Raw genomic sequence first — 23,350 nt, forward strand, 5'->3', positions numbered from 1 at the left:
ATTTTTGATCTGATTGCTTCAATCATTTTGGGGGGGGGGGATGAGCACTGATTTTATTAGGCTGTTTGTTACCAGCATTGGAATGGGAAATAACTAACAGCCAATCCCTAGAATCCTCACTGATCTAGACTTGCCTGTAGCCAGAAAGACAACTAGATCTTTCACAGGTCTAGACTCACCTGTAGCCAATATGAGCAATAGAAAAATATACAGTCAGGTTAACTGGCCCCTGATAAGAACTGGCCTGACTATTTGTAAATGCGATAGGCTTTTAGATTGTAAGCTCCAATGGGGCAAGGATGTATAAGAATAGTGTATAATCACTTTATGGCACTGCAGAATGTCAGTTCTTATCAAATTAACTGATAATAATAACTTTCCCTGGGATAGATCATTAAGATGATTAGAACTTTTACAGGTCAGGGACAAGCTGTAGCCAATATGAGCTTTGGAATTCTCAGGCCTGGACAAACCTGAAGCCAATAGAATTCTCAGACCTGGACCAACCTGTAGCTAGGAAGAACGTTAGAATTCTTACGGCTGGACCGACCTATAGCCAATAAGAGCATTATAATTCTCAGAGCTGGACCAACCTGTAGCCAATAAGAGCATTAGAATTCTCAGAGCTGGACAAACCTGTAGCCAATAAGAGCATTTGAATTCTCAGGGCTGCACCAACCTGTAGCCAATAATAACATTATAATTCTCCAACCTGAAACAACCTGTTGCCAGTAGGAGCATTAGAATTCTCATAGCTAGACCAACCTGTACCCATAACTGGAAAAAGGGATACGGGAACAGATACACCAATGCAGGATCTGTGCGGCTACATTCTTTATTAACACTTGTTTCAAGCTCTGGGCTCTTTCTCAAGTAACACTCAAGTAACACTTGAGAAAGAGCCCAGAGCTTGAAACATGTCGTGTCAATAAAGAATGTAGCAGCACAGATCCTGGATTGGTGTAACCAGGGCTGGTCCTATCAAATGTGGGGCCCAATTGGGACCATGTTGGCGGGGCCCTAGACAAAGTGTTGCTGGCTACTGACACAGCAAGTATTTAGGAAAATAAGGGCATACAGGCACAAAATAGAAAGGAAAGGGGCAGTGCGGGGCCCCCAGAGGTGCGGGGCCCAATTGGGCCCAATTGGTCCAATTGGCCTAAGGCCGGCCCTGGGTGTAACTGTTCCCGTATCCCTTATTTCAGTTATTGCAACATTACTTTACTAAGGACATAAAGTTTAGGAACCAGATATCGGATGAATAAAGAAACTTCACAACCTGGCCTTCCAATTCCAGTATTACCAACCTGTAGCCAATAAGAGCATTAGAATTCTCAGAGCTGGACCAACCTGTAGCCAATAAGAGCATTAGAATTCTCAGAGCTGGACCAAACTGTAGCCAATAAGAACATTAGAATTCTCAGAGCTGGACCAACCTGTAGGCAATAAGAGCATTAGAATTCTCAGAGCTGGACCAACCTGTAGCCAATAAGAGCATTAGAATTCTCAGAGCCGGACCAACCTGTAGCCAATAAGAGCATTAGAATTCTCAGAGCTGGACCAACCTGTAGCCAATAAGAGCATTAGAATTCTCAGAGCTGGACCAACCTGTAGCCAATAAGAGCATTAGAATTCTCAGGGCTGGACCAACCTGTAGCCCATAAGAGCATTAGAATTCTCAGAGCTGGACCAACCTGTAGCCAATAAGAGCATTAGAATTCTCAGGGCTGGACCAACCTGTAGCCAATAAGAGCATTAGAATTCTCAGGGCTGGACCAACTCGTAGCCAATAAGATAATCAGAATTCTCAGAACTGGACCAACCTGTAGCCAATAGCAGCTTTAGAATTCTCAGGTCTAGACCATCCTGAAGCCAATATGAAAATTCTAAATCTCAGAGCAGGACCAACCGGTAGCCAATAAGAGCATTAGAATTCTCTCTGCTGGACCAACCTTTGAGAGTCAAGAAAGTCAAGAGTGAGTTTATTGTCATTTCATCCATACATATTTGTACAGTTCACAGTGAAACAAAACAACGTTCCTCCATGGTGCTATTAAACACAACATAGATGTACCGGACAACAGACAAAAAGTGCAAAAATATGCAACTCCTGCAAGACAGGTCAGCACAGTGCAGGGATAGGACAATACAGTGCACACTCAGCAGATGTAATATGTTAAGTAAATAATGCTAAACGTCCAACATGATGGGTGTATCATTGTGACATGACAGTAGCAAGAACATGATAAAGAACATGACAAAGTACAGATGTGCTCATAGGGAACAACTGTATCCAATGGCTATTCATCCATACAATGGCGTAATGTTCTTATTTAGCCAATAAGAACATTAGAATTCTCCGGTCTAGACCCACTTGTAGCCAATAAGAGCATTTGAAGTGAGCCAACAGGGGTTTTGGCTGTGCGGAGTACTATAAATTTCAAGAGAAGTAAGCCCTAAAACAAATGTAGTTAGACATGCTGAAGTTTATACACTGAACTTGCCGCACCAAACTAAAGGCTTAGCAAATCTAAAACAGTAATGGTCCAGAACTTCAAAGTTCCACATCATTTTAGGACCCTGGTTAATGCACCTGGAATCTCTTAAAGGACAAGGAAAGCTGAATTCAGCTCTGGTAGCCATTAGTGAATTCAAAAGTTTGTTTCCCGGGCTGATGCTAATTTTCAAAAATGTGCTAACCCGGGAAACATTGGGGTAGTGCTCCTCTGCCATCTTACCTGGATTTCCCGTCGTCTCTGTGGTAGACTTAGATTTGAACCTGCTCAGTGCAACTGGGAAATCCAGTTTTGCTGTGTAATTATTAGATCGCCGTTTCTATTCTCCTTTTGTCTAAGAAACCCACCTTTATTTTTAATAGTTTTGAATGATTCAAAGTTGACCTGTGTTTGAGTGATATATTGATTATTTTTTCCAGACCTCTGGGGAGAAGGTGAGCAAGCTGAGCTTAGTAGATTTGGCTGGGAGCGAAAGAGCCACAAAGACTGGAGCAGCCGGGGAACGTTTAAAAGAAGGGAGCAATATCAACAAGTGAGTCTCCTCATTATTAATGAAAGGCCTGCTGTGCCAGTCAATAAAAGTGAGGTATCAGGGGTACGATCTTTTGATTATGCTTTGAAGGTTAATGCATTGAATTATCCTTACTATATACATGTTTGTGCTTTCAGGTCTCTCACAACCCTTGGCCTGGTTATCTCAGCCCTGGCAGACCAAGGAGCCGCCAAAAATAAGAACAAATTTGTTCCGTACCGGGACTCTGTATTAACATGGCTGCTGAAAGTAAGTGTTGAAACCCACTAAATTGACCTAATATTTGCTCTTGTGCTTCCCTTAAAGTCATCATTTTACAGCAGTAGTTCCCAAAGGGTGGAGCTGGTTCTCCTGCAGGGTTTTAAAGTAGTGGGGTAGTCAGAGCACAAGTCACATGACTGGGGGCAGCTGGGAAACTGACAATATGTCTAGCCCCATGTCAGATTTCAAAATTAAATTATAAAAAAATCTGCTTTTTTGAGAAACTGATTTTAATGCACAATTCTCCTGGAACAGCACTATTAACTGATGCATTTTGGGAAAAAAAATTTTTTCCCATGACAGTATCCCTTTAAGATTATACAGCCTCTCTCCTACATACCTGGTCATTAAAGCCGGGTATTGCACAGGTTTGGCGGCCATCATGTCTGGCGTCTTTTTTTTTTTTTTCCTTACCTTCCCATATAGATTGCCAAATGGTATCATGCACAGTAGAAGCCTATCCAGTTCTGGTTTCTGCACTTGTTTTTGGTCGGTGATTACAGCAGGTCATGCACAACCCTGCTGTGCTATTTTACCTTTTATGACAAGTGTGGGTGATGTGTTTGAGAGGGGGGCTCTGTGATACATAAAGCATTTTCCTTCCCCTTTAAAGGAGAACTAAAGCTTAAGTAAAGAAGTAGCGAGAAATGTTGTACATAATGTTTTGAGCTTCTGTACCAGCCCAAGGCAACCACAGCCGTTTAGCAGTAAAGATCTGTGTCTCCAAAGATGCCCCAGTAGCTCCCCATCTTCTTATCTGCTGATTCACTGCACATGCTCTGTGCTGCTGTCACTTACTGAGCTTAGGGAGCCACTCACAATATACAGTACACATAGAATAGAAATGTCACAATATAAGGCTGATTAGTAATTAATACACATAATTACTACATGGCAGCACAGAAACCAGTGCAATTAGCATCAGAATTTAATAATCAGCAAACCTGTAGCATCAGCTTATATTACAGCCAGGGAAGCTCATTTTCTGCTGGATAATTAGTGACGAGCCCTAAGCTTAGCTTCTCAACAGCCAATCAGAGCCCACTGAGCATGTGAGTGTCACAGACACTTTCCAAGATGGTGACCCCCTGTGACAAGTTTGAAGTCCTGGATCATTGCTGCTAATAAATAAATAAAATATGTCATTTTTAGCCATATTCATTTTTAGGGTTTAGTTCTCCTTTAAAATATTAGAAAAATTGGTAGCTTCACATGTTTTTTATTCAGAGAGAGTTTATATATTCTGAGATCTGCTTTATATTGTTACCCGGTTTGTTAACCCGTATTCCATTAATCTTGCAGGACAGTCTGGGAGGGAACAGTAAAACGGCTATGGTAGCCACAGTTAGCCCCGCTGCTGATAACTATGATGAGACACTCTCCACCCTAAGGTATGCCGACAGAGCCAAGAACATAGTCAACCATGCTGTTGTCAATGAGGACCCCAACGCCAGAATAATCCGAGAATTGCGGGAGGAAGTGGAGAAACTGAGGGTGCAGCTTACCCAAGCTGAGGTGAGAAGCTTCATTAGGGTTTGGAAACCAAATATATTTCCCATGACCTACAGTAAATCGTACAGTGAGTGCTACCCATATCTTATGCCTATTTCCCCTTTGAGAATCCATTAAACTGCCATCAGTGTTGGACTGGCCCACTGGGATACCAGGAAAACTCTCGGTGGGCCAAGGTGTCAGTGGGCCCTTGTACTGCTAAACATTTGGCCTATTTCAAGGCCATTCCCTATTTCTATGAGAACAAAGAGGCTAAATAGTTGAAATAATAGATTATAGTATGTAAAACTATAAATAGAGGTTGAGCTAGGAGAGGAAGAATAATAGTACTGACAGTGGGCCCCTGGTGTAAATTTTCTTAGTGGGCCCCTGGTCTAAGGTTTTTGGGTGGGCCCCTGGTATCCCAGTCCGACACTGACTGCCATTCACTTTCTCTTGGATATATTTGCAGTTCTTTAGGCTTCTGTCTTAGGCCTCTGCTGGTGGCTCCATCTAGTGGATTGTTTCAGATCTGTTCTTCATGCACCCACTGTGTGCTAGGAATTCTTCAATTATATAGTGAATAAAGTACCCCCTCTTGTAAAATATAAGGATATTATAAGTTACAGAGGAGTTTCATGGCCATATAAAAACACGAGACCGAAGGCCGAATGTTTTTATACAGGTCATGGAACTCCGAGGTAACTTCTAATATCCTCATATTTTGCAACTGGGGGAACTTTATTTATTATAATACACATGTTTCATCGAGTCATGTGACAGAAATGACATCAGAACTCACCGTTTATAACTGATGACATCAGAACTCACCATTTATAAGGATATAATTTACAAGATATGTATTATATGACTATATACAGATTTAACTGGTAAAAGAAGGTAGAATTTGGCAGAGCAATACAAGTTTATAAAACTTTGTAATTATTATTATTATTTTTTTAATAAGCCACCCCTGATGTTTTAATAACCCCGGCATTTAATAACATCCAACAATCGCTTTGGTCTGGGCTTATAATGACTGCAGGGCTGTGTCACGCTCATACAGAGCCTTTTTTGTTCTTCTAAGAGAGCTCTTGTCACAGAGAATGTGCAGTCATACTGACCCACCCTGCTGCATTCCTGCAGGCTCATCTGCTACATTTTGGCAGGAAGAAGGAGCATATGTTGCCTGGCATACGTTCCTGAGCCACGCTGAGAGAATTAACATCGCATGATGGAGCGGCAGCACTTAACTGTTAATGCCAATTTGAAGTTTATTCAAACATGACAGCCTTTTGGCTTTGTCTTACACCTAAGAGTGAAGAAGTGTAAAGGCACACTGCCACCTAGTGATCTAATAGCACCTCTCATTTACAATCCTTGTTTAACATGTCTCTTTAAAGGGATACTGTAATGGGAAAACATGTTTTATTCAAAACGCATCAGTTAATAGTGCTGCTCCAGCAGAATTCTGCACTGAAATTAATCTTTCAAAAGAGCAAACTGATTTTTTATATTTAATTTTTAAATCAGACATGGGGCTAGATATGTTGTCAGCTTCCCAGGTGCCCCAGTCATGTGACTTGTGCTCTAATAAACTTCACTCTCTCTTTACTGCTGCACTGCACGTTGGAGTGATATCACCCCCTCCCTTCCCTCCATCAGTAGAACAATGGGAAGGTAACCAGATAGCAGCTCCCTAACACAAGATAACTGCCTGGTAGATCTAAGAACAACACACTCAATAGTAAAATCCAGGTCCCACTGAGACACATTCAGTTACATTGAGTAAGAGAAACAACAGCCTGCCAGAAAGCAGTTCCATCCTAAAGTGCTGGCTCTTTCTGAAAGCACATGACCAGGCAAAATGACCTGAGATGCACCTACACACCAATATTACAACTAAAAAAGAATATACTTGTTGGTTCAGGAATTAAATTTACACGGTAAAGTGAATTATTTGCAGGGTAAGCAATGTAATTTAGAAAGATATGGATATAACTGTCAGTTTCCTAATTGACTGACAACTGCTCAATCCAACATGGAAATTTTGACTTTTTTATTCACAAGAGAATGGCAGTCAGTCATAATATTAAAAGGGATGTTATTGTATTACTCCAGAGTGCCAGGAGCATTAATGCCCATCATAATTGCAGCTGCAGACTTTCAATATAATTTCTATTTAGGTGCAAATTTTTAGATTGTGAGCCCTAATGAGCAGGTCCATATTTATATTGTATCGCTTATATGTCGTCGTCCCCGGCGCTGTCTGCTGCACGCAGCAATTAGACTTCATATTTTTCTTTGTGGTTTTTAAAGTATATTTCATTACAACCATCAGACTTGGAGGATCAACCATTATATGGTTGCTAGGGCATAATTATTCTAGCAACCAGGCTGCAGTTGGGAAGCCAGAATAGAAGATCAGTAGGAGAGTGTCTGAAAGAAAGATAAGCAACCAAAATTAAAAACTGAACCCTCTCAGTCACTCTCAAAGTTGGGGGGGAACCCTGGCAATAATAATAATTCTATACAAATTTTACACATAACTATACTTAATAATTGTATAATAATTGTATAATAATAATAAGTAATTGGTCGGTCTATGAGATACTAAATCATAAATTAAATTTTCTTTTTAAAACATATTGGGGCTCATTTATAAACATTGGGAAAATTTGCCCCTGGGCAGTAACCCATAGCAACCAATCAGGGATTAGCTTTTTTCAGCCAGCTGCAAGTTGAACACTGAAAGCAATCATCTGATTGGTTGCGATTGGTTACTGCCCAGGTGCAAATTTGCCCAATGTTTATAAATAATCCCCATTGCCTTAGATTGTCTTTTCAAGCTTTCAGCAAGAAGTTTGCACTGCATGGGGCTTTGCCCTACTTTTATTGGGTCCATAGGGTTATAGTGACCCTATAATATGCTCTATTCTCCTGAAGAAGGGGCAGGTGCTGAATTCGGAGCTGTGCACCCATATATCCATCTCAGTCTAATAATGAAGAGAAAGGTGTAAGTGTTTAGTTTGAAATCCTAAACTGCCACTCGTATGAATCTCCTAAATTAGATTGAAAGTCAAAGGAACAAGTGTTATCTGTGGGAAATTCTATGGACAATACTGGAATATTATATTCTTTATAATAATATAAGACCCATGGCACACATGACCTCTATATAAGTCATATATACATTGTCTTAATATTTAGCTAATAGGAATATTAAGTGACTGAGTTTATAATCATTTACCTGTTCTTTTGTTGGCCTGACTCTGCTGGCAGTTTTGACAGTGGGATAATATAAAACTATGCCAATTGAAGCTGATAAATTCTGATAGATTGCATTGTAACTAAGCTATCTTCATTTTTCCTATTCAGTCTATGAAGGCCCCAGAGTTAAAAGAACGTCTGCAGGAATCTGAGAAACTGATCCAAGAGATGACTGTCACTTGGGAAGAGAAGCTCAGAATGACAGAGGAGATTGCCCAGGTTTGTCTATGGGCTTCTTACTGTTCTATGGAGACCTACAGGTGTTTGTGTTCATGTTCATATTTGGGGGAGGCCTGAAAGTATGTTGTATATCAAGAAAGTATTAATGGGCAGTGGGGTAACTGGAATAAAAAGTGGCAGTTTGCAGTGGCCTCAGGGGCGTAACTAAAGAGGAAGCAGACCCTGCGGCTGCACAGGGGCCAGAAGGTATATACAATTTAAATAAATATTGCTAAAACTGGTCAACCTGTGGGCCTGAAAAATAATCTGATGTGGGGCCCAGTAATATCTAGTTACGCCACTGAGTGCAAAATTTGCCTTATTCCCCATGCAAACGCCTTACTGCTGCAGCACAAGAAACCCCCAGGGGATGACCAGCGAAAGTGTTGCTGATGCCCGGCTGAAACTGATCTATTTTGTTTAGACTTATTTATCTTGGCAAGAACAAAAACTAACAGTTTCCAATATTTGTTTTTAATGCCTCTCTGCAGGAGCGCCAGAAGCAACTTGAAAGCCTCGGGATTTCACTTCAGTCTTCCGGGATCAAAGTGGGAGATAATAAGTGCTTCTTAGTCAATTTAAATGCAGATCCAGCACTCAACGAGCTCCTGGTGTACTACCTTAAGGTGAGATTGTCCTGGGCAGCTCCTGTGTAGCACCAGTGCTGAGGTTTGCCTCTCCCTACATTAATTTATTCTAAATACAGGTATGGGACCTGTTATCCAGAATGCTCGGGACCTGGGGTTTTCCAGATAATGCATCTTTCTGTAATTTGGATCTACCAGAAAATCATATAAACATGAAATAAATCCAATAGGCTGGTTTTGCTTCCAATACGGATTAATTATATCTTAGTTGGGATCAAGTACAAGCTACTGTTTTATTATTATTATTATTATTATTATTATATAGAAAAGGGAAATTATTTTTAAAAATTTGGATTATTTGGATAAAGCGGAGTCAATGGGAGACAGCCTTTCCATCATTCGGAGCTTTCTGGATAATGGATTTCTGGATGACAGATCCTATACCTGTACATATAAAAAAAATAATAGTGTTTATTTTCAAACAAAACACATTTTTATCCAAAATAAACACTATTACTTCACTACAGAACAGTGTGTGCTGATCCTTCATAAGACTATATACGATTTATTGATCGTGCACCACTGGCAACATCTGTCTGAGTGCTGGTACTGTGGGACTGTGTATATATATATATATATATATATATATATATATATATATATATATATATATATATATATATATATATATATATATATATATATATTATATTTAGAAATTCAGAAAAATAGAAAATGTTTTTATTTATAACTACCTAGTTGTAAGACAACCTTCCAGTGAGTCTAGTCCTTGATTGTAGTTTTTGCTACATCATGCTGCCATATTCTTCACCTTTCCCAGGTATTTCCTGCTCTGCTACCTCATATCCTGAGGCAGTGCACGTTTAGAAGAAAAGCATGTCTGGCCCAAGCTAACAGGCTAGCAATTAGAATCACTTGGGCATAGTTAACAAATGGACCACCCTTTGGTTTTGCCTGTAGTTCCACTTCATCATTGTCACTACTGCCACTAAAATACAAAAAAAAAAAAAAAAAAGAAAATACACCAAACTGTTGTGGATGTCTAAGAAATCCTTTTTCACAAATTTTCACAAATAATCTTTTTTTTTGTTTCAGTTTTTCTATAGTTATCTACTTATCTGTTACTTTGTCAAACTAACTGTAGTTGCAACCATGCTGTGAGTCACTGACATATTTCCAGACAGGTTTCTCAACTTGCCTCATGGTATGGCTCCATCATGAGGAACGGCTGTCAGGTTGGGACTAGTTACACTAAAGAAGAGGTGCATGATTCACCTTTAAGTTAACTTTTAGTATGTTATAGAATGGTCATTTCTAAGCAATATTTAAATTGGTCTTTATTATTATTATTTTTTTTTATAGTCTTTTTTATTTTCTTTCTTCTTTTGACTCTTTCCAGCTTTAAGATGGGGGTCACTGACTCCATCTTAAAACAAATGCTCTGTAAGGCTTCAAATATATTGTTATTGCTACATTTTATTAATCATCTTTCTATTCAGACAATTTCATATACCAGTCTCTTATTCAAATCAATGCATGGTTGCCAGGGAAATTGGGACCCTACAACCAGACTTATGATATTGCAAACTGGAGAGCTGCTGAATAAAAAGCTAAATAACTCAATAACCACAAATAATAATAAAAATGAAAACCAATTGTAAATTGTCTCAGAATATCACTCTTTACATCATACTAAAAGTTAATTTAAAGGTGAACAGCCCCTTAAAGGAGAAATATAATAACTGTGTAAATATATGTAAAGGGACAGATCTTTAAATAGATAGGGGTGCCCACGTCCTGCACATGTACCACCCCTTCTGGCAATTTAACTGCAACTGAAAGTCATTTTCGTGACATTACCTAAAGAGTTGTGACACACAGGAAGGTTTGAGGCATTTTGTTCACTAATAGGGGTGGATTATTTAGCAGAGAGAGTAAAAAGAAATGGGAGGAAAAGGCAAGGTGAAAGCAGGAAATTCAGCTTATTTTAGTGATTTTTCCACTTGAAGTGAAATCCAATCTTCAGCCTTGGGTGATTTCTCACAAGTTTAACATGCTGCGTTCCCACAGAGCAAGCACAAAATGGCTAAGGATGTGTCTCGTCTATTTTTATCATACCCAGGGCATTTATTTATTTGCTTTGTCAGGGACACAGGGATGGGGGCGCAGCTCTGGGATGTGATAGTCTGTTACTTTCATATGAGCTGAGTAATCAAACCCTCATGCACAACAAGCAGCTCCTCTGTTCTTATCAATGAGCTGTGCCTGGGTAACAGAAGGGCTTTGTGTGGGTGAGTGGAGGGACGCCAAGGATGAATGCCGCTGCCAGTCACTTCATGCTCGTGCCACACGGAGACAGCGGGCGGCTGATCTCTCTGCTACATTAACAGGCAGGCTCTCACAATGGTTTGTCACATACAGCTAATCCAGGTCGGCCTGTCTTCTATACCATGTGATCTTATATTACCCATAGGGCAGCATTCACCAATACCACTCACTGTGCCGTACCATACATTACTAACAGCCAGCAAATCTGCTCTATATACAGTTGCCACTCTGGCAGGATTTGATGCAACATAAACATATAAAAAGGGTTTTTCTCCCAGAAGATATTCCAACTCTAGCTGTAATGACGTGTAACTGATCCAACTGGATATGGGTGCCTCTAAATGAATGGTGGCGCCGTTAGTGTGTGGGATGTGACAATTTACTGTATGTCTCACAATGCCACAAGTAATGTCTGTGCTCCTGTCATATCTGCACCTGCCCATAATTCTCTCCCACTTAGCAACACAGGAAGTAGGGATTTCATTCTATCATGACTGTTCTTACCCATAATTCTCTGCTCACTTAGCAACACAGGAAGTAGGGTCTGTGCTCATATTATATCTGTTCCTACCCATAATTCTCTGCTTACTTAGCAACATAGGAAGTAGGGTCTGTGCTTATATTATATCTGTTCCTACCCATAATTCTCTGCTCACTTAGGAACACAGGAAGTAGGGTCTGTGCTCATATTATATCTGCTTCTACCCATAATTCTCTGCTCACTTAGCAACACAGGAAGTAGGGTCTGTGCTCATATTATATCTGCTTCTACCCATAATTCTCTGCTCACTTAGCAACACAGGAAGTAGGGTCTGTGCTCATATTATATCTGCTTCTACCCATAATTCTCTGCTCACTTAGCAACATAGGAAGTAGAGTCTGTGCTCATATTATATCTGTTCCTACCCATAATTCTCTGCTCACTTAGCAACATAGAAAGTAGGGTCTGTGCTCATATTATATCTGTTCTTACCCATAATTCTCTGCTCACTTAGCAACAGAGGAAGTAGGGTCTGTGCTCATATTATATCTGCTTCTACCCATAATTCTCTGCTCACTTAGCAACACAGGAAGTAGGGTCTGTGCTCATATTATATCTGCTTCTACCCATAATTCTCTGCTCACTTAGCAACATAGGAAGTAGGGTCTGTGCTCATATTATATCTGCTTCTACCCATAATTCTCTGCTCACTTAGCAACATAGGAAGTAGGGTCTGTGCTCATATTATATCTGTTCCTACCCATAATTCTCTGCTCACTTAGCAACACAGGAAGTAGGGTCTGTGCTCATATTATATCTGCTTCTACCCATAATTCTCTGCTCACTTGGGAACACAGCAACCAGAAACGGTCATCAGAAGCACACTTACAGCTCACCATATTGCATGAAGACAGACAAATGAAGCAGGCAGGGAAGAGCCGTGCTCTCCCCCTGCCTGCTTTGTTTGTCTGGCTTCATGCAATGAAAGCTTGGAGTTTTATCTATACACTCGTATTTATGAGTCCTGCAATACGGTGAACTGTAAGTGCGCTTTCGATAACCGTTTGTGTTGTACCACATGACCAGAGGGGATCGGCTTTCACCGGCAGCAGTTGATTTTTTGCTCCCCTATCTCAGGGAAATGGATACCATGTAGCGGGAACACAGCAAGCAGGGATCTGTCAGGTCTTTTCCTAGCCACAATTCTCCATTTACTTAGTAGGGCACAAAGTAGAGATTTGTGGTAATTTCATATGCGTTCCACAGAATTCAAGCCCTTTTTGGGAAGCTTTTTGACATCCCCAGTAACTTAAAAGAGAACTAAACCCCCAATACGTATTACCCTAGATAGACCCCCCCGCATAGTTCATTAGCCCTGAAAGTGTCACAAATACATTGCTCACATATGGTGCAGAGTAAGTGCGGCGGAGCTCATGGGCGCCATCTTATGGCTCTAAAGTCTTCTCCGGGTCCTCTTCCTTCCCTTCGACAATTCACAGCACTTTTGGTGCATGCACAGTTGCTACAAACTAGAAGACTGCTCCAACTGCACATGTGCCAATACAGCTCTCCCTTACAGATGAAGTCTGAAGATCAGGAAGATGGTGCCCATGAGCTCTGCTGCACTTACTGAATAGATAAGGGACATTTTCAGGGGGTAATGAACTATATGGGGGGGAGCCGGGTGGCGGGACTATCTAGGATAGTGGCTTTTATTATTAGGGGCATTTATTTCTCCTTTAATTCAATATTCAAAACTTCCTTTATCCGAGTTGATTTTAGTGGGTTTTAGGCATTTTCAATGGTGAGGGATAACATCTATTCAGGTGCAGAACATGGGAAGTTGGTGACTGGGCTGTTACTTACCACCTGTGACTAGGAGAAGAGGCCAACTAGGTTGAATCCCCAAAAACTCATGAGTTGTGTTCCTGCCCATAATTACCAACTCACTTTGAAAGGCACCAAGCAGAAGTCTGTGCTCCTCCCAGGGCTGTTTCTCCTGTAAAGAGTGTGTGTGTGTATTGGGGTGGACTCCAAGTTTCTTTTGATAGTCTGTAGGTCTTGGTCTTGCTTGTGGGACCAGCACTAACAATATAATGTGATTCCCCACAGGATCACACATTAATCGGGTCCCATGACTCTCAGGACATCCAGCTGTGTGGCTTGGGAATTCTCCCCGAACACTGCATCATAGACATCTCTCCAGAAGGGCAGGTTATACTGACGCCAATGAAAAACACCAGGTAAGGAGGCTCAGGCCTTGGGAATGTACTTAAAGTACTAGTAATGTTTTGCCTCACGGTTCATATTTTGAATTTCTTTTATATTGCCTTGTTGTAAATTATAGATGGATCTCTTCTAAGCAACTTTTCATTTGGTCTTCATGGTTTTTGAATTATTAGCACTTTTGTGCTGACTATATCCGGTCTTCAGCTGACGATGCTGGTTGGGTCCCAGGGTTGCCGACCCTGAGAACCAAAAAAACAGATGAACTGCGAGGGCCCATTTTTGTAGATATTCTTAATTGTTTAACTCTCATTTCCAGCCCTCTATTTCTGTTCTGACTTAGAAACTGTTGTGTGGTTGCTAGCATAAGGTTTCCTATATGCAAGTTAATGTAGGCCATTATTTTCAATAGTGTCTGTACTTATTGCGCCACAAGCAACTGCTGAAAGCAGGTGGAACACTCTGTGATGAAATTCCACAGCTTATAGATAAAAATAAATATAATGTAAATATCCTTAAAAACCACAACGAAATTGCAAATTATCTTGTGGTGTTTAATCATACTCTCTTAAACAAAATGGTCCTAAATGTTTTAATAAAGTTTTCTTAGTTGTTAGTTTATTTGCCCTTTAAAGGGAATTTAGAAATTAATTGAAATGAGGGAGTCATTTAAATATCCTGTTGAGTTAGTTGTCTCTGTGTCCTCATAAGTACATGAGCACTTCCCTTTCACTCCCTTCTGCATTCTGCAGTTCATGGTTAAACAAAACAAGCAAATACAATTGTTGTTGCACTTCTTTAAGCAACTTTGGCAAATTTGTAGTGGGGGCTTCTGGGCAAAAGCGGGAGTCAAGCAACTTCAACATATAACGCAAGCAAGTATCTTCAAAACTCTAGAGCATTTCCAACAAACCCCAGAATTGTCAGATCTGTCAGTGTATTGCTACATACAAAGGCAAAATTTATACCACTCTCAATTTCATAATACTCCACCCAAAATACAACAAACAACAGTAGAAACTATAATACACTCACCGGGGAAACATAAGCTAGTATTTAAAACATACACATACCTTGCATCTCAAAAATAGGACCCCAGACCCAGGGTCAAACTTAAGTGGGAAGGTAGTGGAGTTCACTTAGAACCCGATGATTGGGAGGAGATGGAGGACAGCCTCTTATCTCCCTCTAATCAGCACAAGAGACAGGCTCATTCAATTTAAAATTGTACACCAAACGTTATTGAAACCAAAAAAATCTACAACTGCAACTTGGGTAGCCTAGAGCATTCCAAATGTCCTCGCTGCAATTCACCAGATGCGGACTTCATATATCTCATATGGTATTGTCCATATATACAGAAATTTTGGAAAAAAAGTAATGCGATTTTTAGCCGACGAATTTACTCTACCGCAAGTATTGAACCCAGCTACCTGGCTACTAGGCATAAAAGATACTCTGGTACCCAGAACCCACTCCAGATTATTGATGAGAGCACTCTTGTTCTTTGCCAGGAAAACAATAGCCCTACACTGGATGGGACCAACACCTCCGCTTTAAAAATGGGTTAAAATTATAAATTCCCAGCTGGAACGTTACAAGTTAACTTATATTACCAGAGGCTGCCTAAAGAAATTTGAAAAAATATGGACTCCTTGGCTGGATTCACCCGCAACAATGGTCCAATAATTATAAATGAGAAAGTCCAGGATATCTTCTCCATGTCTACCTTTCTTTCTTCCTTCTTACTATACTTCCTTCTATCTTGTTTATTAATGAAAACTTAATAAAAAGTTACTATTAAAAAAAAAATATTGTTGATGCATGGAAACTGCATTAACAATGCTCTATACCAGCCCCACGTATATAATAAGGAGTAGGGCCCCCCATCAAAAATCGTGCAGTCCTGTATTATTCAATTAGCAGCCCCCCCCTCCTTCCAGCAATCCAGGTTTTATTTTACCACACTGCCCACTATATGTGAATCCTGCCAACTAAGTACAACCAGGCCCCAATTTTAAAATAAAAAAAATATGCGAAAAAACTCCAAACTAAAAGGCACATTGAGGCAAGTGGCTCATTCCCAAATCCTGTAAACCTTCAAATGGGACCTTCACCGCTTCTGAGTCCTTGGCTCGACCCAAGTCCCCACCTGACAGCTGTGGAGATATCTGAAAAACAGCTGTAAGCTCAAGGCTAGTCAACCAATGATTAAAGTTGCTATCTCACACTTTTAAAGGGAAACTCATTCTAATAAAAAGTGTCTTTGTAATAGATCTATGTGCAATCTCAGTCATATTATGAGTCACTGAGATATTTCACTTGTCTAACAAGCTCAATCCTGCACAAGTCTTTTGAGCACCCAGGGAACAATATCATGGTTAATAGTGAAAGAAAAAAAACACAGCTACAATTTTTGTCTATAATTATAACAATGATGGTTATACAGTGGAACCTCAATTTTACATCCACCAATTTTAAGTTTTATATTGTTGTTTTGTGGTCCCATCTATATATTATGCATAATCCATTGCCCTGATTTTACATTTTCCTGGATTTTACACCATTTTTTCCTGGTCCCCTGAAAAATGTAAAATGGGGGTTCTACTGTACTTTGAAAGCAGACACTAGGGATTTCATTTAGATGCAGACTTCAGGGGTTTCTAAACAACCATATAACATTTAATCCGCTTTTAATAAACCATCCAGCAAGTATATTTTATGCGTGTCTGATTTTAGAGGGGTGAAGTGGTAACCCCCTACCCATATCACAAAGTGTGATCAAGATAAAAGGTTAACACTGTATTAAGCTGTGGCAAACCTTCCCAGATTGGGATTGACTTTGGGCAGCAACGTAGTACCTAATTCAATGCTGGGTAAATCTAAATTGGAATAAAAAGAATAATTTAGTGATAGGATGGTGGTAAGCCTCTAACAATCTGACCATGATGAAAGTCCAGTAGAACAGGGTACTGCCCGTGCTTCCCAGCAGATGGGGCTCATGTCCAGCATGACAGAATCTGCAGGCAGCGTGTTTTAGGATATAGTTCTGTCGGATATGTATATGCAGGTGCAAATGAGATTCAGGCAACTGGAGGGCTGTTTGTGTTCCTCATTTACTGGCAGCAAGTTTGTCAGCACTTGTCTGTAACATTGTGGTATTTCAGCTGCAGAGACGCAGTGGTGGAAGTTCTGCATTTATAAGGAAGGTAGGTGATATCTCTAGATATTATTTTAATTCATTGATTTAGTGAAGAAAAGACTACACTTGTTAGCAGGAGTGTGTCTGTTGGGTTTTTATACCCTACAATACTGGGAAATATTAGTGTTCACAGTTGTTTACAACACAATGATTCCTAGTCAGCTTTTGTAACATAATATTTTAATGTTACAGATTTTTAAAGGCTTTCTCTTTCCTTATAAGTGTCTTGTCTGGATCATGTTCTTGTATGCTCTTAGTAGAAATCCTTAGAAACCAAATACCCCTTAATGACATATAAGGTACATACTCTTCATGCTTTATTATACTTATAAAAACAACTGTCTGACAAGCCTTGTCATGCACAGAAACGCTTCTCTTCTCTGCAAATATTTTCTTCTGAGTCTTCCTAACAACTCTTACATTCAGATTCCCACTTGAAAGAGCAGAGAGAGAGAATGGCAGGAGCAAGGTTTGTCACACAAAATAGTCTAAAGTTAAAGGGATACTGTTGTTTAAAACTTGTCCCTTAAAATGTGGGGCAGTACTGTAGTTTTGGGGACAAAAGAAATGGTTATGGTCACGGACCTGGGAATCGGTTCTGGTACTGCGGTGACTATATCTTTTCTTTCTGGTATTAAACCACAATTGTGTCTTGCTTTATTGAGAGTAGGGGAGAAAGAGCTTTAGCATCGGAAGAGTAAGCAAGACCACTGAACTTATAAAATGTATAAAACTGGCAGTTGTTTGATTGAAAGAGTTGTTGCACTTTGCTTGCATGCACAGGTGTGCAAAGAAAACCACTTGCTTATGTCTGAATGAGCGTTTGTGTCTCCTTGGAAGGTTCCAACCCCTTTCATGTTCTCTTTTTGTCCCCATCAATGACAGGACTTATGTGAACGGCTCTGCAGTCTCTAAAGCAACTCAGCTCCAGCACGGAGACCGCATTCTCTGGGGGAACAATCACTTTTTCAGGTACGGACCTGTCTGTCATCCTAATCTTTTTATAGACCTAAAGAGGGGTGCTGCTATTGAGATGCTGGGGGTTGTAAATTCTGGCAGGCTTAAGCTTGGACATCCCCAATGTCTATACTGAAAATATTTAGCAGTTGTAACACAATACAATATGGGCTTTGGGTTATAATTTTTGTTTTTTTCTGAAGGGGACCAGGGCAAATGCCCTTTGTTTCCTACTGAAAAACTCTGCATGGTTTAGCATGTTTTTTTAGGTTCTGTGTTTGTATCCCTTTTAAAAAGTTTGATATGGTGTTCATATATAAACCATTGTCTCCCCTCAGATTCCAATACTTTCAAGGTAATGATCCCCCATTTAGTTGCCAGATCATCTGAAAAATCAGAGACATATCTACTAAATAGAAAGTTTGATCACATGATCTGGTAAACTTACCTTACCTTCACGGTCCTTGTCGTATTTTTGTAACAGTGTTGTAGCATGCTTCATAGTAAGTTTACATAGTAAGTAAGGTTGAAAAAAGTCACACGTCCTTCAAGTTCAACATTTTAGGTCTATATATAACCTGCCTAACTGCCAGTTGATCCAGAGGAAGGTAAAAAACCCCATCTGAAGCCTCTCCAATTTGCCTCAGAGGGGGAAAAATTCCTTCCTGACTCCAAGATGCAATGGGACCAGTCCCTGGATCAACTTGTACTATGAGATATCTCCCATATCCCTGTATTCCCTCACTTGATAAAAAGCCATCCAACCCCTTCTTATACCTATCTAATGTATCAGCCTGTACCACTGATTCAGGGAGACAATTCCACATCTTCACCACTCTCACTGCTTCCTTCTGATTAAAATGGCAGCTCTTTTGTTTTCTGGAACTTTATTTGTTCAATAGTTATCCCATTTCAAACCTCAATTTCTTATCTGCAGCACAACTCTGCTTTTAGCCATGTTCTAGGGCTGCAATTCGAAACCTGTTTATTTCTGATATGCGCCTTGGAGCCGAATGTTTCCCATTGCTGATTTTGTCAACAATATCTTTTTAATAAAAAGTAATGGCAAGCAGTAGTCTTTGAGTACCACAGCCCATAGACTTTGGTGCCTGCTTGTGCATGTGCAACTTATATTAAAGCTGAAATTTTCTCCCTGTCTCTCCTAATGTTTTCTCTTCCTCCCCCTCCAAGGATCAGCTTACCAAAGAAGAAAAAGGCCAAACAAGAGGATGAGGAACAAGACTCCATCCTGAGGAACAGCAGTAGCTTTGAACAACTAGACTTGGATGGAGATAGTTCCAGTGAAGGCTCCAGTGAGGTCAGCTTCAACTATGAGTATGCACAGATGGAAGTCATGATGAAAGCCCTTGGAAATAATGGTGAGGACAGGGATGGTGGAATTTCCTACTAACAGTGACATGTTATCCATGTGTTTTCCCTACAAAATGGTCTAAAGGTGGCCATACACAGAGAGAGGTGTGGTGGGCGATATCTGGCTGATCCGATTGTGGGCCCTAGGGCCCAGAAATCGGATCATAATGAAAGGTATATGGGCGGTCGGATCGCAGGACCCAGGGCAGCCATCAGGGGGGAGAGTTGTCGGGGGCCCCGAGGATTAGGGGGGCCCAGCCAAGCCGCACTTTCTTGATTATCCGGGCCCCCCTGCTTTCTGAGAGCTGCTGACTTCGGGAAGGCAGGGCGGGAGCACAAGGGGAGGTATCTTCTGTTCATTACTTCTCCTTATTGGTCACTGAGTTTAAGTCCTGGTTGAGCTGCTCAGGGATTGGATAGCTGAGGTTTGAACTTCTCCTCCAGCTCATCCAATCACCATGCAGCTTTACCAGGACTTGAAATTCTGTGACCATTAAGGGAAGAAAATGGTGTCACTGGAAGAAGATGCAGCCACCTGTGCTCCCCTCCTCCCTTGTGTTGTTGGCAACTCACTGACAGCAGGTGGGCCACACTAATGAAGTAAGTGTAACATGGCAGGGCCCCACTAAAGGTAACCCTTTGTGGTCCCTGTTGTGTGGTGGGGGCCTGGGCACCAAATTTTTTTTTAAACTCCTGGGGGTGGGGCAAGTTTTTTTACATGGATGTTTAAGGGGGGCCCTGACCACCAATTTTCTTACAAGTGGGGGGGCCCTGGCCACCAATTGTTTTTCCCCATGTGGGGTCCTAGCCACCAATATTTTTTAATGGAGGGCCCTGACCACAAATGTTTTTTTATTTTTTTGTTAACATGTGGGAACAATAGCCACCAATGTTTTTTGTTTTTTTTTTTAGTGTGTGGTGGGGGTTGGACCTGTGGGGTGAGGAGGGTGGACCTTTAGGTGGGGCTTGTGGTGGGTGCAGCCCAGGGGGCCCAGGAAATTTTTTCGTATGGGACCCTGCGATTTCTGATGGCGGCCCTGGCAGGACCACATCAACGAACAGATGCGATCCGTGATAAAATGGAATTTTTACCCCTGCCCGATCTACATCTGCCTGACTCTCCGCCAGATATGTATGTATTGCGTCCCTACATCACAACTGTGCCTGTTTTTCCTACTGAGCCAGGAATGAGGCAGGAACACACATTTCATCTTTATTTCCAGCCAATGGTAGGAAATACACATTCTTCATTGCAATGTGACCAGACTGGAACTGCCCAAATGTACTATTTTTTTCAGGTTGTTTTGAGCACAGTGATACATAACATATCTTGTACCTACAGACCCAATGCAGTCCATCCTACAGAGCCTGGAGCAGCAGCATGAGGAAGAGAAGAGATCCGCTCTTGAGCGCCAGAGACTGATGTATGAGCAGGAGTTGGACCAGTTGCGCCGCAGACTTTCCCCAGAGAAACAGCATTACCGTAGCATGGACCGGTTCTCCTTTGGATCCCCCAACGCGCAGCAGCGAATCAGGCAGTGGACAGAAGAGAGGTGAGCTGCTGTCCTGAGCAAAGATTGATCAGAGGAATGAGACTTCCATTATTGCATTATGCCCTACATAATAAAAGATTTGAAACTTAAAGGGCATGTAAAGGCAAAAAAATAAAATCCAATTTTTACTTTCTTTAATGAAAAAGAAACCTATCTCCAATATACTTTAATTAAAAAATGTGCACAGTTTTTATAAGAAACCTGACTGTATGCAGTGAAATTCTCCCTGCATTTACTGCTGTGGATAGGAATTGTCAGACGGTCCCTAACTGCTCTGCAGGGAAACAATCATACTTATGAACAGCAGGGGGAGCTCCCACCTTACTTCTCAGCCATGCAGAACTCAAGCAGCTTTGTTTATGACGATCCCTAAGCAGCCCAGACCACACTGAGCATGTGCACTTAGTCTTAGTCTTGCAAAGATGTTTAACAAAGTTACAAAATGGTGACTCCCTGTAGCCAACTTTGAAAGCATAAATTGTTTGATTAGGCTTGTGGTTCAGTAAGTTCATGTTTATGTTTAGTATACAAAATACAGCATTTCTAGCCTTATTCTATTTTAGACTTTACATGCCCTTTAATCCCGTTTGTGAAGCATTGCCAGAATGAGCCCAAATAGAGTGTTATTTTTTATAACTCTTTTATAGATTAATATGTTTCTTAAGTTGGTAAATATGATTAATTGTTTAAATTATCAGCCATTAACTAAAACTGGCCATACAACTTTTTAGAAACTTCCAGCTGAGCTTTCAATGTGCAGTTCTGCTCATTCCAAATTAAACCTATACCACAGACATGGGAAGCCAGATTTTGGACTCCAGACCCCACCAAAATACTATATCAACTGTACAATATAATTCAATCCTCCCAACCCTCCCCATTCAATAAAGCCAACTAAAAATGGCTATCACTTATTCCCTCACTAGAGGAGGACCAATAGGAAGAGGACACAGATAACTTGTACCCCTGCCTAATATCACTTAGGGACAAAATGATCCATCAAATTTATATTACCCCTGTGAGGCCCAAAGCTATGGGTAGATCAGAGGGAGCCAAATGTGTAAAATGCAGTAGCGGAGAAGCTGGATTCCTCCACTTATGGAATTGCTCTAGAGTAGCAGCATACTGTGCAGAAGTCATCCGATACACTAATATATTCCTGTCCTTTCCTAGAATTAGGTCCCCTGAGACTTGCTTATTAGGTATAATAGAAGAGGCAGTACCCCTACAAAGTTCCAGATCTATTTTGTTGTACGCAAAAAGTTAGTAATAATGAAATGAATGAACCCCAACCCCCCTACACTTCAGCAATGAATCGACTATGTAAATGGTAATTTGCCATTGGGGCTTGCATAGACCTTTTGGGAATGGATTTTATCCACAGCATAATGGGATACACACTTCCAATTGATATCAGACCGAATTAGAAATCAGGAGGTTTAGTCATCATTTCGCCCCATAAATGGTCCACTTTGTCAGCAATTGTGTATGGCCAGCTTTAGGGACAGCTGGATTTGATTTTTTGATCTTATTGCAGCCTTAGGCCAGGCCCGGACTGGCAATCTGTGGTTTCTGGCAAATGCCAGAGGGGCTGCTATAAGATGCCATAGAAAGTCAGTATTTAGTGGGCTGGTGGGGGGGGGGGTGTTTGGGCCTCTGTGTGGGCTGATTGGGCCTCTGTGTACCTGAAATGCCAGGGCCTATTTTAATTCTCAGTCCGGACCTGCCTTAGGCAGTTAACTTGCCTGCACTCTAGGCACAAAACTTGGTAAGTGTTGTGGGGCAAAGAATCATTGTGTCTATTTCTTTAGTCTACTAACCAGTACAGTGCCGGACCTGGCGCCCTAGGCAACCTGGCCGGCAGCTGCGCCAAATAGGCGCACACATGCGCTCCAGTGCAAGTAGGTGCGTGCATACACACCAGCGTGAATAGACGCGAATGTGCACCACTGCGATTAGGAACGCAGAGAAGGTACGTGTCTGGCGCCCCCCAGCTTTGCGCCCTAGGCACGTGCCTGATCTTCCTCCTCTCCATAGTCAAGTCCTGAACCAGGTATTGTTTTGTAGAAGTATATGAGAAAAAAAATTGTACTGATGAATGCTTTTTATATTTTTTTTTTATCCGCAAATGCTGACATCCATTGATAATTACACCAGGGAGGCAATGCTGAACCAGAGCCTTAGAAAGCTGCGTGAGCAGATAGCCAAAGCCAATCTGCATGTTCAGGAGGCCAATTTCATATCAGAGGAGATGGATAAGAGGACAGAGTATAAAGTGACACTGCAGATTCCAGCCTCCAGTCTCAATGCCAACAAAAAGGTAAATCACCCTGTA

General features: G+C 41.0%; 1 protein-coding gene across 2 annotated transcripts in view; it reads left to right on the forward strand.

Annotated features, from left to right (window-relative positions):
• Positions 1-23,350, forward strand: part of kif13b.L (kinesin family member 13B L homeolog) — a 155,497-nt gene that overhangs the window by 78,534 nt on the left and 53,613 nt on the right. For both annotated transcript variants that reach the window (XM_041562042.1, NM_001145074.1), the window contains 10 exon segments: positions 2,936-3,048; positions 3,186-3,297; positions 4,612-4,824; positions 8,179-8,289; positions 8,781-8,915; positions 13,819-13,949; positions 18,020-18,106; positions 19,283-19,470; positions 20,805-21,015; positions 23,173-23,335. In XM_041562042.1, the coding sequence (XP_041417976.1) occupies positions 2,936-3,048; positions 3,186-3,297; positions 4,612-4,824; positions 8,179-8,289; positions 8,781-8,915; positions 13,819-13,949; positions 18,020-18,106; positions 19,283-19,470; positions 20,805-21,015; positions 23,173-23,335 (1,464 nt within the window).

Source organism: Xenopus laevis, chromosome 5L, assembly GCF_017654675.1.
Source record: "Xenopus laevis strain J_2021 chromosome 5L, Xenopus_laevis_v10.1, whole genome shotgun sequence".
In the NCBI taxonomy this organism is placed as follows: Eukaryota; Metazoa; Chordata; class Amphibia; order Anura; family Pipidae; genus Xenopus; species Xenopus laevis.